Here is a 16,778-nt window from a genome sequence, read left to right as displayed (position 1 = left end):
GAGGGGGAAGGGGGAAGGGGGCAGCTCCCAGAACAGGTATTCACTCCCTCTCGATCGAACCAGCCAGAATCGTGAAACGTTAAGGACCGCTTCTCTGATCAGGGGCTATGAAGTTCTCGAACCGAACTGCTTCTCTACTAGTAGTAGTGTATCTACACTGAGCGGAAGATCCGAGTTATGACAATTTCGCAGTTTCAAATATCGCCCCAAGAACGAACCGGCTTCATGTATGTGAGTCAATAAAAGGGGGAACAGAGGTAGAGAGATCTCTAAACAAAAGGGCGAGAAGTCTTTTCTAACTTAGATTGGAGTATGGAGTATGGAGTATGGTATGTAAATATATTCAACCGGATTCAACCGGCACACCACATCACGAAAACAATGCTGTACCACACGTAAGTACTAGTAGCTCTGGAGATTGTCCACTCTGTCCCACACTCTTGCATTGGAAAACGCCACGCGACGCGGTCAACAAAAGTGACAATCACTCACTACCCTCTAACATCGTGCTGTCTGAAAGCTGGAGCCGGGATCTCTGGGCCGGCGCCTTCCGTTCCCTCCGTTGGAGGTGGCGGAGGAGCACTCTTGCCCTCCTGGTTATCAAAGTACTTGTGAAAATCACCTCGATCCTCAAATGGCCGCTTGCCCAGTATCCTGACCAGATCGTCCCGGACCAGCATTTCCTTCTTGAGCAGCTCCTCTGCCACGGCCTGGAGTTGGTCCTTCTTCTCCTCTAACAGATCTTTACATTGTTTGTAAGCCTCGTCGACGATTCTTCGCACTTCAGAGTCGATGTTGCGGGCGGTTTCCTCCGAGAAGGGCTTGTGCAGACGCTGCTCGTCGTCCTTGTAGTTGAGATACCCGATCTTCTGACTCATGCCCCATTCGGTCACCATGGCGGTTGCCATTCGGGTGACCTTGTTGAAGTCATCGCTTGCTCCGCTGGTGACAGTGTCGAACCATAATTCCTCGGAGACGCGACCACCAAGGGTCATGGCCATGCGATCCATCAATTGCTTGACGTTCATCAGGTAGACGTCGCCACCGCCAGCAGGGAGGTACTGGGCGTACCCTAATGCGCCTTGGCCACGTGGAATAATGCTAACCTTAAGGAGGGGGTCGGCATATTTGAAAAACCAGCCACAAATGGCGTGACCGGCCTCATGATAAGCAACGGTTTTCTTCTCTTCGGGTGTAAGCACAAGAGATTTCTTCTCCAAGCCGCCAATCACGCGCTCAATGGCTTGTTCAAAATGTGTCATTTCGACAGCCGTTGCATTCGCTCTGGCAGCTGCAATGCGTCAGAAATGATCCAAGAATACAGCACGGTGTAACTTACCGATAAGAGCAGCCTCATTAACACAATTCGCAATATCAGCGCCGGAAAAGCCGGGTGTAAGTGCAGACAAACGACCTGTTAAATAGTCCATGTTGACACTAGTCACGATCTTCTTCAGATGAACCAGGAAGATCTGTTTTCTTCCATCCATTGTGGGTCGGTCGATGGAAATATGCCTGTCAAAGCGGCCAGGTCGCATAAGAGCTTTGTCGAGCACATCGGGTCTGTTAGTGCCAGCCAACACGACAACTTGCTCCGAAGTATTAAAGCCATCCATTTCGGTGAGGATTTGATTTAGTGTACTCTCCCTCTCATCGTTGCCGCCTCCGAAATTCTGCTTCGCACGGGACTTTCCAATGGCATCGATCTCATCGATAAATATGATACATGGGGTATTCTTGCGAGCATTCGAAAATAGGTCTCGCACTCTCGACGGCCCAACCCCCACAAACATTTCGACAAACTCCGAACCCGAGACCGAGTAAAACGGTACTCCGGATTCACCTGCCGTTGCTTTGGCAAGAAGTGTCTTACCGGTACCAGGTGGGCCTGATAAAATCGCACCACGAGGGATTTTGGCGCCTAAACTTTGATATTTGGTCGGATCCTTCAAAAACGACACAAACTCCATGATTTCGAGTTTTGCTTCATCCATACCAGCAACATCTGAAAACTTGGTCTTGATGTCGGTTTCGTGATTGAAGCGTTTTGCCCTTGACTTGCCAATGCCGAAAATGCCACTTTGGCCGCCCGCGCCGGATGCAGCACGTCGCGAAAAATAAAAAAGAGCAGCTACGAACAACAAGGTAGGTCCAAAAGAGAAGAATGCTGCAGAGAGAGGTACTTCGTCAATATACGCGACAGGTATCCTTTCAGAACTGGGAATGCCAAGTTCCTGGTGAGCTTCATCCAGTCGCCTCTCAAACGCTTCGACGGAGCCAATCGTGAAGTAGTAGTAGAAATTGGCTCGCACAGCGGGTGACTCTGGGTACATGTTGGCTACAGCTTCTCGATGTAGCTCAACGCGCACCTTATTGCGATTGATGACAGTAAGCTTATCGACCAGGCCTTTATCCAAGAAGGTCGTCCGGAACTCTTGCCATGTAATGTCCCGAGAGCTTTCGCCTGGATAGAGACTGCGGTAGAGGTAGTAGGAGAGGAAAGCGGAGATGAGGAAAGTCCCGGTATCGAGCTTGAACTCGCCAATTCTGATTTTGGAAGGATCTGGTCCTTTCTGCTGCCCGCCTTTGCCCTTCTGGCTGTATGACTGCTTGAAAGCTGGCTCACCCTCGTCCTTCTCCTTCTTCCCATTCTGCTCTTTTTCAAGATGGGCCATTATCTGTTGAACATTCATTCGCGACATCTTAGTGAACACGCGAACGAGCTTGGCCGCTGTAGCAAGATCCATCTTGAAATTAGGATTGTTCATCTTCTCATTCATGATCTCCCGTAACTCGTTTGGCACTCCGCCTCTCTTGATCATATCAATGGCATCGTCAATTATTTTTGTTTGCGATTGTGGAAGACCCTTTTTCACTGATTGTGCAATCGTGTCAAGGACTTGCATCTCTCGCTCATCCATAGGAGCAAAGCCTGGTGGAGGCTTGGCCGTGTCGTGTTTATCTGGCTCCGAGCCGCCAGATGGAGCCGAAAGTGGGCTGGACCTGTTGTTCTTATCAAAAGTTTCTTCAAAGCCTGGTGGTGGTTTCCCAGGTATTTTGCTCGCCGAGTCAGCAATCTTCTTCTCTCCATCCTTGCTCGATCTATTGGCCACTTGAGCATCCTTGGTATTTTTGTCAGGCTTCGGATCATCATCATTCACTGTCGCATAACGCCGAACGTAGGATTTAGGGAGGCGTGAAGGTATCCTTGACCTCGAGACAGTTGATAGAGAGCTTCCGGTGCAGAGAGCACATTCAGCAACAGGTCGGGACCTCCTTGCAAGACTGCCAGGCCGTGGTAGGAAATTGGTCATCATCCGAAGCTGTGGCGCAAAGGCCGTACTTGCAAGTCTGCTGCAGGAAGAACGTACGTGGTAAAACTGTTCCAGCTGTCAAGGCTCTTCAGGTTGCAGTAGGAGATTACCACAGGCACAACAGGGTAGTGTGTAGGAGGCGACGGGGTTGTCTGTGCTCTGCATTTCCTTCGATGAGTAGAGCAACTGAAGCACAGAGAGTAGATGTCATGGACTAGCAGACTTGGCATGAAAGTTAATGACTAATACCACCAGTGTTGGTCTCCTTCGTCCGCCGCCCAAACTCCGTTTATATGAACCAAGTCTAATTGTTGTCTCCAGTCCATGTTCAAGCCTGCAAGTCATGTGGTTTTGAAGACGGGCCGGGATGGGACACGCTATCCTACGTCTTCATCAAACACATACTTCCTGACGGATCTTTTTAGAACCCCAATATTTCTTTGTGTCCTACCAAATACCTCTCGGTACTCCTCAATGCTTTCATGAACCACTTCGCTTCTGGTCTTCCGTCCCTCACAGATCGCCTTCATTTTCAGCTCTATTTCCTTGCGGAGAAATGGTTTGCTGACACTGACATCAAGTCCAACGTTATCGTAGCCTTCGACTAATGCAACTCCCAACCTCGTCGGAACGAATTCCTGGACGGCATTGCGGCCCCCTCCAGCCTTTGGTCTTGCTGCCACATACTCCCGATCCTTGATCATAGCCACATGATCAGCCATCGTGGCATCAGTCCCTATGCCATTAGCGTCCATCAACCCGATCAATTCTGGCTCGGTCAGGTATCCGGGCGCTGTTGTCTTGCCATCGGTCATGTTTGCTTCTGTGGGCTCGAATGATTCTCCAACTTCAAAATGCGGTAGTTGCTGACTGCTTTCCCATTTGTCATACACGTAGACATCTAGGTAGTTTCTGGCCAGGACTAGCAGGCCATGGGTATGAAAGACTTCCTCCCCCCATTCTATTTCAATGTCTGTTGCTTCACCTTTAGCGTCCTCTGAGCAGCAGGCCAAAAAGCGTCGGACGACAAATTCATAGACACGTCGCTCATCGTCTGGCAATGAGCTAGAGGTGACATAATTAACAGGATGAATCGGTGGATGAGCTTGATCGTTATGCCTCCCTTGCCGTGGTTGTCTGAAGGCTCCGTCAAGTAGTCCTTGGGCATAAGCACCCCAATTGTTATCTTGCGTTTGTTTTTCGATGAAGGATCGAAGATTGAAGTCTCCTGAAAATTGATCTGTTTCGGTTCTTGGATAGCTGATCCACCCTTTCTGATAAAGCTGTTCAGCAATCTTCATCACCTTTTTGGAGTCCATGCGCAGGAACCTGGAGCCTTGCATTTGCAGCTCTACGGTAGTCAGGGGTAGTGGCCGCCATTTGCTAGTCGGCTTCTTTTGTACCTTTGTAACTCTGGCCAGTCTGGCGTCGAGGCACTTTTCAAAGACGATGGTAACCACGGCGCGGTCGAACAGATGAACCCTATTCCATGAAAAGTTGACCTTGACGCCTTCCTTGAGATATGTTACTTTGATGGACCAAAAGGTCTCAGGCTTGAAGTTTTTGACCCGGAAATATCGTTCAACGACAAAGCCCAACGTGGGAAATTGGCAAGAACCGTAGCTTATGACCTTATCCGCTAGCAAATCTCCCAACTGCTGTAGTTGTAAGGTCTGAAGTCGAGTGAACGCTGCGCCAATCCTCAAGTCCAATTCAATGCGTGTGGCTACAGCACTTGCTTGCCGATCATCGAGTTCTACTGGATTCTGAGCAGCTTGAATAACATGGCTGAGATGATCAGTAAGCGGCAATGGCGAGAGGATATCAAACATACGTTCGCTCTGTATTGCTGAACCTGGCACGTTTGACGGTGATTCTGGCATTACCCTTTCTTGCCTGTTCTCGAACTTCGGAGCCAATGTGCTCCCCTTCTCGGTCGCAATCAGTCCAAATAAAAAGCACCTTAGCATAACGTGCTTGCTGCTGAATGTTGTCGGCAATTGGTTTCCGCTCCTGTTCTCATCAGCCCAGATCCATAATATGGTTGTTACGGTGGTGTGACTGACCGGATCGATTTTAATGACTGTCTCCGCTTCGAAGAGCTGACCAGGCGGGGTGGTCTGCCACTTCTTATACCGATCTGCGAAGTCCAGGCTGGTTAGATGCCCGCTGACGCTGGTCATCGTGACGGAGCAGTTGCCCCATTGTGCAAAGCTAAAGTCGAACTCATAATTCTTTACAAAGGTATTGCCACGAACGTTTCTCTACCAATGTGTCAACGACAACCCGTTAGAGATATATATATCTATAACTTACGGTGATGAATCTACCGCCTCCCAGATGTTGCGCCACAGCCTTGGCGATAGATGGCTTCTCAGCTACACAGAGGATTCTTTGAGGAGCCATGGCCGCGGTCAAGCCGCCTGCGGTGGTCAAGAGCCATCTGCAACCAGCTAGCTGATTCGAAGTTGAGTCGATGCACACTGTGTGGTCGATACCAACTCCTGATTCGCGATGAATGCCATGAAAAAAACGCGTTGACAGAAGTGGCAAGGGGGTTTTGGTCGCGGTCCCTGCCGGAGATCTTCAGCTGCAGGGTCTGAGCACACGATTGATTGATCGACAGTGCATACTACGTACAAAATTGCATCATGACCATTCCAAACATTTACAAAAACAACTCTTGACTTCATCGATTTCATTCCAAATTTCTCCTCTATTCTTTTTTTTTCAAAGTTGGGTCTCTCTGAAGAAATGGCTCTCCCTATCATCAAGACAGCGCTGGACTGCTCAGACTTCTCTAATACCGTCACTCCCTTCCTTCATCAACTGAGACCACTTCTTGGTCTTTTACTTGAATCCGCCACCAACCCTACAGCGCTCAAGCAGATATACCTCGACACAAACCCTTTGATCTCGGCTTTCGCGTTCTCTCTCGCGCTTTCTCCAATCTTTCTCATTGTATCCGAGATCAACAAGAATTACTCTCAGGTGGATCGCCTATGGAGCATACTCCCGACTCTCTACAATGCTCATTTTGTTATCTACGCACACCTCATGGGATTTGAGACTAAGCGTCTTGACACTTTACTTGCCGCAAGCTGTATTTGGAGCGTAAGTAACTCCTCATAACCTTGAACCATACCATTGCTGATTTCGCAACTAGTGTCGCCTAACATTCAACTACTGGCGCAAAGGCGGGTACACAATCGGCAGCGAAGACTACCGTTGGGCTATCCTGCGCACCAAAATCTCACCAACCCTCTTCTTTATCTTCAACGTCCTCTTCATCTCCCTCGCCCAATCCATCCTTCTCCTCTCCATCACAACACCCACCTACCTCGTCCTCCTCGCCTCCCGCCTGGCCTCCTCCTCCGGCACCCCGGTCGAACCCTGGACGTTCGCCGATTTGATCTTCTCCCGCCTCATGGTCGCCTGCGTACTAACCTCTTTCTTCGCCGACCAGCAACAATGGCAATTCCAGAGCGCAAAGAAATCCTATCAAGAGACCGCCAAAGTGCCCCCGAAGTTCAACCGCGAGGATCTCGACCGTGGTTTCATTGTCACCGGGTTATGGTCGTGGTCTCGCCACCCGAACTTTGCGGCCGAGCAAGCCTTCTGGCTGACATTGTACCAATGGGGTTGCTACACGACGAATAGCACATACAACTGGACCGGGATTGGTGCACTGTCGTATTTGATTCTGTTTCAGGCAAGTACCTGGCTTACGGAACGGATCTCTTCGCAAAAGTATCCCGAATATAAGGAGTATCAGGCTAGGGTTGGCAAGTTCGTGCCGAGGCTGGGCACGGATCCGAAGGGCGGTTGGAAGGTTCCTGGGAAGGTTAAGACTGTTGCAGAGAAGGTGGGAGAGGAAGTAGAGAAGGATGCTAAGATCGCGAGGGAGAGGTATGATTTGAGGTAAATAGAAGCATTAATCGGATCTTGGGATGGTGTACTACGTAGTACAACAGCTGCCGGAAAATACGGGCCAGAGCCGATCAATCTGTTGGAATTCTTGATGATCTCGCCAATCATATGCTACGGGATTGTGCTTCTTACTCTTCTTGGTATAGCGACGTTGGAGCACATAACTATTCTGGGGCGGCGGCTCCGTGTAGTAGTAATCTCCAGAAAAGTTTCCATCCCCTGGTAATGTGCGGGCCGTACGAATGCGGGCCGTTTCTTGGGGTGAGAACCTGGTTTTCTTTCCTTCTGTGTCCCTTGAGACCGATGCACCACTTGACATCCTTCTTTTTCAGCTGATATTCCCTCAGTCCTCAGAACTGCCCAATTTTGCAATCAGGCAATGGACCCAGTTGGCCACCTCAGCGCCGAACAGCCTGGTGTATCTTGGGGGCTGTACGGTATTGGGCAGTTGTCTCCTGTAACTGGCGAGGCTGACAACTGCTGACAACGTGTATAGAAGTCTGAAGTCAGCGCGAATCCGATGTCTGCAAGACAAGCACTAACAATAAACAGCGAGTGGTTCTAAAGAGTCGCCCAATGCGCAAGATCTTCTGTCTCAATGTCAAACGGTGGCGCTCTAAGAATTAATATTGATTGGTGGCCTTGTCATTCTTACTGTGTGCATGCTACCCAGCCTCTTTAACTGAAACGTTTTTCATGAGGTTTATTGGCCTACTAGTACTTCAGTCTTTTGTCTTCGCAAATCTGCCTAATCGCCCCCAAGATCGACCCATCTGAATTGGTTGACTTCGAGCAACCTGCATAAAACATGCCATTTAGGAGTATTCTCGTCCTGTTGACCCCCGAAGAGGCCAAAATGATTGCGACGCATTGTCCACGAGCTCAATGACCTTCCATCGGCCTCGGCCTTCAAGCTTCGACACTGCCTCATGGCTCTGTCCTATATATCTCTTTCGATACCATCCGCCCCTCATTCATCATACTTGTGAACTCATCTCAAGCCTTCTGCAGCTAGATCGAGAAATCGCGGGTTCAAGATGCTTGTCAATCACACTGTTATGATCTTCCTACCGCTTTTCCTTATCCCGAACTTGGTAGCGGCAATACAGAGAGCCCCTATCAATGTTGGAGAAGGCACCCTCCAAGAAAGACAGCTGTTCAGAAATTCTACGTTAGCAAAACCTTTTCCACATTCTTCCCTTCCCCCTTCCTTTGTCTGTTCAACAATAACGCAAAGGGCTCTTCTGACCAAGTCTAGAAACCTCATCTGGGGTCTTTTCCGCTCCAGGAATATCATCAGCCTTCTTGCCCATATCTCCTGCGAAATCGTTGAAATCCTTGAAAATGATGAAAACGAAGCCAATCGTTTCTTCAGCCAAATTGAGTCTGGTGAAGTCCCGAGCCTGATCGAGAACCTCCCTGCCGAGATCACCGACCGCATCGTCGACATTGCCGGCATCGCCCTCACGCTGCCGTCCGATATCTTCGAGGGCGCCGAAGCCATCTTCAGGGACACTATCGAGCTCTTCAACGCCATCGAAGACGGTTCCATCGTCGACAGGCTCCAACAAGTCCCCGGCATGATCGTCTCACAGTTCACCTCTGGCTGGAACGATTTCACTAGCGGTTTTGGTGATGTCATCGACGTACTCACTTGTGCCTTCGTGGACTGCAGCACAATAGAGCCGGCAGGCGTTTGTGGCAATACAATTACATACAGTGGAGAAAACTCCACAACCGCCGATACGGGCGCAACGCCCACGTTCAGTTCGAGTTGGAGTTGGAGTCCCACTCCCACTCCCAGCTTGAGTCCCAGTCCCATTCCCGGCTGGAGTCCCAGCCCGACTCCTACTAGGACGTACGTACCTTCTTCGACCGCTGGGGGGTTGTTACGGCCGGTTCTAACCGTCCTCAAACCTCTACTGGACTGCCGACCGCACAAACCACCGAAGAGTTTACGGGCTTGGCTCCACCGATGCAGCTGAGTCTCAAGGCCGCCGAAGCCTTCCTGATTGCCGCTTTGCTGGGGATTTTCGGGGTAATGCAGCTTCTTTGATAGTACGCTTAGGGCTTCCCAAAGATAAGCGACAAGGAGGAAATACTTCGGCCTTTCATATACCTCATTCAACAGTGTTCTAAGACGAAGTGGTGGCGATGGTCATGTGCCGAAGTAGTTGGGGATGGGAAGGAACAAAAAGAGCGTTTCTTAATTTCGGTTTATGTATCATTGAAATTTACCTTCTTTTGCGATAATTAAACGTCGCCAACTCGGCCAACTCGACTCAACGCTACGATTAAAAGCGAAGATATCATTTAAACTTGTCGTCGTACTGGACGAAAGAGTAATTTCAACTTGTCTATTATGGTCCTCGGATCGGACGGGTATTTTTGATGCATAAACATAGTAAGGAAGTCGTGGAAGTTACTCTTTTCAGAGCCGAAATGGGCCTTAGCTACACATTCGCAGACAGTGTATCCATTAAATCAAATACACCAAATCATTTGCCTTAGTCACTCAGACTACCAAAGATGTTCAGAAATAGAGTCCGCCAAGACTTATATCTTTCCATCAAAGATAATGCCTGCATGTTTCAAATTAAAAGACTTTTCTGTTATTAAGACCTGCATTTGACTAAATTGTTAGATTTCACAGTCTTGACCTGACTTGATTTATTTAACTCAATTTGATTCAAATGGACACTGTGCAGCGAAGACCCGCTAGCTTCAGCAGCTCCTCACGAATAGAGACAAAAGTCTGCTCTGTTCAAGTGAAGGCTTGGGACCACCACCAATCACAATGCCCTCGATGTGTCACCACGACAGTCATCTACTTTGTCCTCTAGCTCCATGCTAAGATTCATCATCCTAACTTACAGCCCCGCCCCCTTTACCAGCCTCCTTGGCCATCTTACTCCCAAATTTAGTGCTGCTACTGCTCGCGCGATCATCTTTACTGTTAGCGTCTGTGGCTTTCTTACTAGTAGTACTACCAGATTTGAAATTGCGGTGGCTTAGTTGACCGTCTTTACCAACTGTCTCTTGTATCTCTTCTTTGGGCTGATTAACAAAGTTTTCTGAGTTGTTATTATCTGACATTGTTGGTTTGATAAAGTAATTTGGAGATTTCCTTGAGTATTGTTATAAGTTTTACTTGATATTCACCAAAGAATCATGTAAATCAGCTTCTAATGGTCTTTCAAAGGGTGTGTCGATCTAAAATAGGTAGTTCATCATCTGCCTGAAAAATTGTGAATAACCTGCTCATTCATGTACGCCTTGATCCCTGACGGTCCCCACTCCGAGCCAAGCCCACTCTCCTTCATCCCCCCAAATGGAGCCAGCGGGGTTGGCCTAGCCGCCGAGTTGATAAACACACTGCCAGCCTCCATTTCGTGCGCAATTCTTTCACATCGCTTGATATCCTTGCCCCAAATGGTCGCTCCCAACCCGGTCTTAGTGTTGTTGGCACGTGCAATCACCTCCTTTTCGTACCTCCACGGTTGACACGGGACAATTGGCCCAAATGGCTCCTCGGTGACGATTCGTGAGTCATCGGGTGGATTATCAATAATTGTCGGGTTGATATAATAGCCCATTGACTCCTCTACGGTTTTCGAACCTACAGCAAACCTATATTCTTTCCTCTTACTGTCCTCGAAAAGCTCCTTCACCTTTTCGAACTGCATTGAGTTTTGGATGGGGCCAATTATGACGTCCTCTTCATCTGGATGTCCAACCTTGATCTGCGAGGTGAAGTCGATCATCGCTTTGAGGAAGGGAGTATAGATGGATTGATGAATATAGATTCGTTTAGAGGAGACACATATCTGACCAGAACTCAAGAATGCGCTTATAGCGACCTTGGGTGCAACTTCGTCGATGTCGACATCAGGAAGGACGATGCAGGCGTCATTGCCGCCGAGCTAGGAATTGTAAGCTAATGGAAAATGGATACCGAGAAAAACACTTGTAGTTGACTCACCTCTAACGTGACTCGCTTCATCGTAGGGGCAGCCGCTTGCAAGATCCTCTTCCCCGTCGGTATGGAGCCCGTGAAGGAGATCTTATGAATGTTTGGATGCTCCACTAAGGAAGCTCCCACCGAATTATCACCAGCGAGCACCTGTACCACTCCGGGTGGAAAGACCTGCTGTGCTATCTCCACCATTTTTAGGGTCGCATATGGAGTATAGGGAGAGGGCTTAATGATAATGCTATTACCAGCAATTACTGCAGGAAACAACTTTCCGAAGCAGAGTACCAGGGGAGCATTCCAGGGGCAGATGGCGGCCACAACGCCGAGTGGTGTGTATCTGACCATGATCTCTCTATCCCCTGCATCGAAACCATCCCCGCCTGGTAATGGTAACTGAGCATGGAAGCTTGCATGGAGAGCGCACGATTCAACCTCCCTTCTGCACCATACCCTTGGTCTCCCAATCTCGAGCGTGAGCAGATCGGTTAGTTCGTCGACGTAGTTGCTGTAGACGTCCTTGAAGCGGAGGCAGATCTGCTGTCGTTCTTTCCATGTCTTCTTTGCCCACTCCTTCTGAGCAACGTTGGCATAGCGGACAGCTTGTTCGACATCCTGTTTGTTGGCAGCTGGCACATCCCAAAGGGGTTGCTTAGTGGCAGGATTTTTGGCGGAGAATGTATTTCTGGACTTGCGAAGTTCACCCCCGATGACATTGGAAAAGGATTTAAAGTCAACCTGGGGTTTGGTCACAGGCTTCTGGGGTGGAGGGGCCAGGTCGGTTAAAGATTTATGGTCAATCTTTGGCTTGAGCACAGGCTTCTGGGGTGAAGTGGTCATGATTGGCTTGGACACAGGCTTCGGGGAGGGAGTGGCCATGTTGGGCTTGGGCACAGGCTTTGGAGATGGAGTGGTCTTGTTAGGCTTGGGCACAGATTTCGGGGATGGAGTGGCTCTGTTAGGTTCGGGCATAGGCTTCGAGGACGAAGTTGCCATGTGGTTGTCTTGTTGAGTATAGACTTGATAGTAAGAGACTGAGAGTAGTGAGATTGGCTGTCTTTTTGAAAATGGATTTGATGGTGAGAATGTTTCGATATATTATATTCAAACCGAAATCCATTTCGGCAACTGGCCGAGCGACATTAGATAAAGGAAGAGCTGTAGCGTAGTACGACTACACGACTAGTCGTTACACATGTGAGTGTAGGCCATAGAAGGGGCACTCTAGTCACTTCTGATACCCGCATTGCATCACGATGGTGGTCAGAACACAGGGACTGGACTAGTGTGTAAGAAGGGTCGGTTGATCTATTCAGACTAACTTACGTGGTAGCCTGATTAAGGTGCCCTAAGGTTTCTCGCCGCGGCTGTTGTCTCTACTAAGTTACAGCCACCTTCACCATCGCGCATATCTAGGTTGCAAAACACGCTAGTACATTACACACTATCACATCATGTACAATAGTCCATACTCCATATGCTCCGCCCATTCTACTCACTCACTAGACCATTCTCCTAGACTACATATCCCAAAACAACCTCTTCCTCAGCCGATGATTTGAAACAATCACCCGCACTCGGCCAGTGGTCGTCAACCACACCATCAATTAGGACGGCACTGGTGGATGAGACAGCAATGCAAATGGGGGCTTCTAATCCTGCTGCCTACTAGTATCCAGCCCACAGTAGCTGCACAAGTAGGTGTAAATTGTCTAAGAAATCACTTCCCTCGCCTCTGTAATTGAATTTCCTTACCCATCCAGGAATCAGATGATTTGAGCTACAACAATACATGCCAGGTCTCAATTATTATGACTCGTTACGGCAGTCAACCCATGAAAACCCGATCTTGTCGCCAACCAAGATGTAAGTAACGCTGTGGCTTGCCGACAAATTCCCCTCCATTTAGTGTAACCAATGAGCCATGCCTTCTGGAACACCCGCGGCTTGCTCCAGCATATCAGAAGTGGAGGACCTCGACTTCATTGCCCGGTCCACGACCTGCTCCACATCCCTCTCAATCAATCTCGAGCAGGTGCTCCCCCTCAGGCTAAACGCACCGTTCCGTAAGTAAATCACGGAAGATCTCAAGGATCGGTCCCATCGCGCTATGGGAATGAGTCAAAGATGTTCGCACACGAATACACGGCCTTCATGATAACGTGCACGAGGTAAGGCCTGTGCTCGGCGAGTACACAAGTCACAACAAAAGAACGTCTCATTACAACTGATATTATAGCAGAAACAGGATCCAATAGCTCATTATCGCTCTGTTGATTCCGAGTCTGCTGGTAATGCCAAGACGCCAAGACGCCAAAAGGGCGCAACACCAGATTTAGCGTCACCGGCGCATGGGATAAATAACGGTAGACACTACTTCTACCAAGAACAGCTACCTCTTTTCCACTCTATTATCCCAGCTGCCCCTTTCGGTCTCCAACCGTAGCGCGTCGCGTCTGGCCTATTATGGAGATGGATTGCTTGCAGAAAGCAGAAGTTCCAAATGATCAGTCCGTAGACGCTGGTAGAATGTCTCAGCCGCTCTATTTTGATACTACTCTGTTACAATCAGCCGCCGACATTAGCTTCGATCAATGTCAGAATAACATGACCAGGGACGCCTCCAAGCTCACGTATACTGAACATGACCTTTATCACTACGCATGGGTAACATCTGCAGAACACAATTCCCCTTCAACCTTCTTTCCATGGGATAGGAACTTTTTTGAACGTTTTGGGACGTCACTGCATCGTATCCGAGATCCAAGATTGTAGGAATAATGGATGTATTGAGGAGAGGCAAAAGATGAACGACGTTGTTCCTAACAGTTGTGACGGGTGGGATTATTTCCGGCGATGGGTGCTGGTGGCCATGTCTTGTTTACGCTATCAATCACGAAGGCAAAACTGGAGAGACCTAAGGTTTGAACAGGGCGAAAAAAGCCCAAGCTTTCATATTTGGTATGCGCTGCACATCTGCCTGGGCTTCTTTGAGATGTCAAAAGACAACATCGAGTTGTTTAGAGGCGTTTTGATGGGCAAGACAGTGGACCATTAGTCGACCTGTTCGGATTGTGCGAAATCATGTATTGGATATCAGGGACTGGACCATTCGATGTAAGTAGCTCGGCATGGGGTCCTGACCACCTATCGAAGTTTATTGTCATTCCGGCAGTCCTCAAAGCCTCTATTGCAGCACGCAGTCTAAGCGTCTGCCAGCGTCGACTATGGAGTTTCATCAAAGCATCTGACCGCCTCGAGGTAGATCTGCCCGCCATTGTTAGTATGACAAGCCGTATGCCCCTCGATCGCGAGAGGCAGCATCACGAGTGCACTGAGGAGTTTTGCCGGTTCAACAACGTCAACAGCACCTGGGTCAGACAGCTCCACAAATGTGGAAATAAAGCCTGCTCAGAGACATTTTTTCCGCCTGCAGAGGTTGAACGCGCCGTCCTTCAAAACTTGCTAACTGCATGGACGATCAGACAGGCCCCGGAGGTCAACTGTCATGACGGCACTTATATGGCTTTGTCGCATCTTTGGGCGGATGGAACAGGCATCGGCTTAGAAAAGCCCGGCAAGCTGAACCGTTGTCTCATTGATTATTTCGTTGGTATTGCAAGAAGGTTGGAGTGTGATGGTATATGGTGGGATACAATCTGCGTGCCAATTGAGCCTGGGGTCCGGAGAAAAGCTCTAAGTATGATGCACAAGAACTTCGAACGCGCTAAATGTACAGTCGTGCACGACGAGAGCTTGATCAATTATGAATGGAGAGACGATGGCAGTCCTTGCCTGGCTTTAGCTCTTTCGCCATGGTTTACACGTTGTTGGACAGCGTTGGAGCTCTACGTGTCGACAAAAGTGGTGGTTCTCTTCAAGAACCCGGACGGTAAAAGCAGCCAGCCGTTGTTAAAGGATCTTGACAATGATATTCTCGCTAACGACAATGCTTACACCTCGCTACCCCATAGGCTCGCGTCCTCGGTTATTCAAAGGCTACGTCGTCGAAAGCGGAAAGAGCGACTTCACGTCGAAGACCTGCTTGCGATCCTGCGGGCTAGGAATACGTCTTGGGCAACAGATCGCATGATCGTTGCTGGCTTAATGGCCGAGCTGCCCGAATTCGACTCAGGGGAATCGCAATCACAGATTACACGCAAAATCCTCACAAAATGCGGACTGATTCCAAGCTCGTATCTGCTACACAGCCATATATCACCTAATGAATATGGGCCGTGGTCATGGTGTCCCACCTCGCTGTACGACCTGCATTCCGATCTGGCGTCGAAGAATTCCCAACTATCACTTAAGATCCGACACGATGGGACTGCTACGGGAGATTGGTTTTGCAACACATTGACCGAAGAAAAAGCCAAATTGCTGCAGCTCCACAATCCACAGATGTCTGTCAAGCTGCGGATAATGAAGACTATGCAGACACCGAGAAGCTGTATGATTCTGCGACCATGGCCATGGTTGAGCTCTGAGGTTGGGAACCAGTGTCTCCTTGTAGAGACAGTAGGGTTGGGATATGACGAGACTCGGTCAAAGGTGATCGAGTGCCGATACATTGGTACTGTGACCGCATCAATCCATCTAGGCTGGCAATACGTGAGCATCAGGATAGGACTAGACCAAGGGAAAGAGGAGGTTGATGCGCAGGAGATGGTCAGTGCATGTTCGCTAGAAGAGAATGCCGGACAGATGTTGGACGAAGGTATCAATCGTGTCATATCCAGAATGAGAGCTGACGAATTTGCTTCAATCGAAGACGTACGTGATCTAACCTGGGCCCTGACGGGACTTAGAGACCAAAGTTTATAGCACTCTCATTGATCAAGGTCGTTTCAAACTCGCCATGTCTCTGTGGCCTGTCGAAGACAAAGGGCATATTCCGAGGTGCAGTCAGTGCTCCCCACTAATAGAGCAATAAAGTGGTAGAGCTTCGCAAATCCAAAGCCAACAGGTGAAAGGGGTCACCATTCCTCTAGATTTGTAATATTGCCATTTTGGTAATCTGTGGCGCTATTGAAAAATTTACTGTGTTAGAGTACCATGTCATTTTGTTTATGTCAGGTACATGATGAAGACAAGTTCGCTTGCCCCTACCTAGTTAACTAATCCAGAGTCCACAAATCAGGCAACGTAAGTTAAACAGCAAAGTCCCCATAGGCGACTTTACCCTACCTTAGCGTTCACAAAGTACGGAACCAGTACTATTACACCTTAGTACAACACAATCGGTACAGCACCTACCTCAGTACGGCACAGCACGGTGCAGTGACCTCAGTACCGTACTATGCTGTACCGACTTATACCAAGCAAGGGGTGTAAGGGAGTCAAAAATAGCTCTGCCAACTCGCTAAGTAACTAAATGTACTTGGTTTAATGTAGTTTATATAGTATTCTGTCTCAATTAACTAACTAGGTCTTCTTTATAAATGGCAGTAGTCCTTGGTACTCTCGAGTTTCTTGGAGTCTCCCCTCCAAGATCTCGACGTCTTCCAAACCCTTCCACCATGGGCTGCAGGGTATCCATCAAATCAAATGAACCAGAT

At 48.8% G+C, this 16,778-nt stretch overlaps 5 protein-coding genes across 5 annotated transcripts; 2 read left to right on the top strand and 3 right to left on the bottom strand.

Moving 5' to 3' along the window:
* Positions 1-491: 491 nt before the first annotated feature.
* EPUS_08479 (uncharacterized protein) lies at positions 492-3,314 on the bottom strand (the record flags this gene model as incomplete). Its single annotated transcript, XM_007803284.1, has 2 exons — positions 492-1,291; positions 1,340-3,314. The coding sequence occupies 2 exons, from the start codon at positions 3,312-3,314 to the stop codon at positions 492-494; spliced, it is 2,775 nt and encodes a 924-aa protein (XP_007801475.1).
* Positions 3,315-3,691: 377 nt separating this feature from the next.
* Positions 3,692-5,720, bottom strand: EPUS_08478 (uncharacterized protein; the record flags this gene model as incomplete). Its single annotated transcript, XM_007803283.1, has 4 exons — positions 3,692-5,102; positions 5,149-5,327; positions 5,381-5,578; positions 5,631-5,720. The coding sequence occupies 4 exons, from the start codon at positions 5,718-5,720 to the stop codon at positions 3,692-3,694; spliced, it is 1,878 nt and encodes a 625-aa protein (XP_007801474.1).
* Positions 5,721-6,068: 348 nt separating this feature from the next.
* Positions 6,069-9,229, top strand: EPUS_08477 (uncharacterized protein; the record flags this gene model as incomplete). Its single annotated transcript, XM_007803282.1, has 3 exons — positions 6,069-6,428; positions 6,481-7,223; positions 8,503-9,229. The coding sequence occupies 3 exons, from the start codon at positions 6,069-6,071 to the stop codon at positions 9,227-9,229; spliced, it is 1,830 nt and encodes a 609-aa protein (XP_007801473.1).
* Positions 9,230-10,474: 1,245 nt separating this feature from the next.
* Positions 10,475-12,213, bottom strand: EPUS_08476 (uncharacterized protein; the record flags this gene model as incomplete). The annotated part of the gene is made up of 2 exons (XM_007803281.1): positions 10,475-11,167; positions 11,227-12,213. The coding sequence occupies 2 exons, from the start codon at positions 12,211-12,213 to the stop codon at positions 10,475-10,477; spliced, it is 1,680 nt and encodes a 559-aa protein (XP_007801472.1).
* Positions 12,214-14,301: 2,088 nt separating this feature from the next.
* Positions 14,302-16,044, top strand: EPUS_08475 (uncharacterized protein; the record flags this gene model as incomplete). The annotated part of the gene is made up of 1 exon (XM_007803280.1): positions 14,302-16,044. One exon carries the CDS (start codon positions 14,302-14,304, stop codon positions 16,042-16,044), a length of 1,743 nt encoding a protein of 580 aa, XP_007801471.1.
* Positions 16,045-16,778: the final 734 nt, after the last annotated feature.

The sequence above is a fragment of the Endocarpon pusillum genome, assembly GCF_000464535.1.
Source record: "Endocarpon pusillum Z07020 unplaced genomic scaffold scaffold2153, whole genome shotgun sequence".
Lineage (NCBI taxonomy): Eukaryota > Fungi > Ascomycota > Eurotiomycetes > Verrucariales > Verrucariaceae > Endocarpon > Endocarpon pusillum.
The sequence above is the reverse complement of the archived record's forward strand: the minus strand, read 5'-3'. Positions and strand labels throughout refer to the sequence as shown.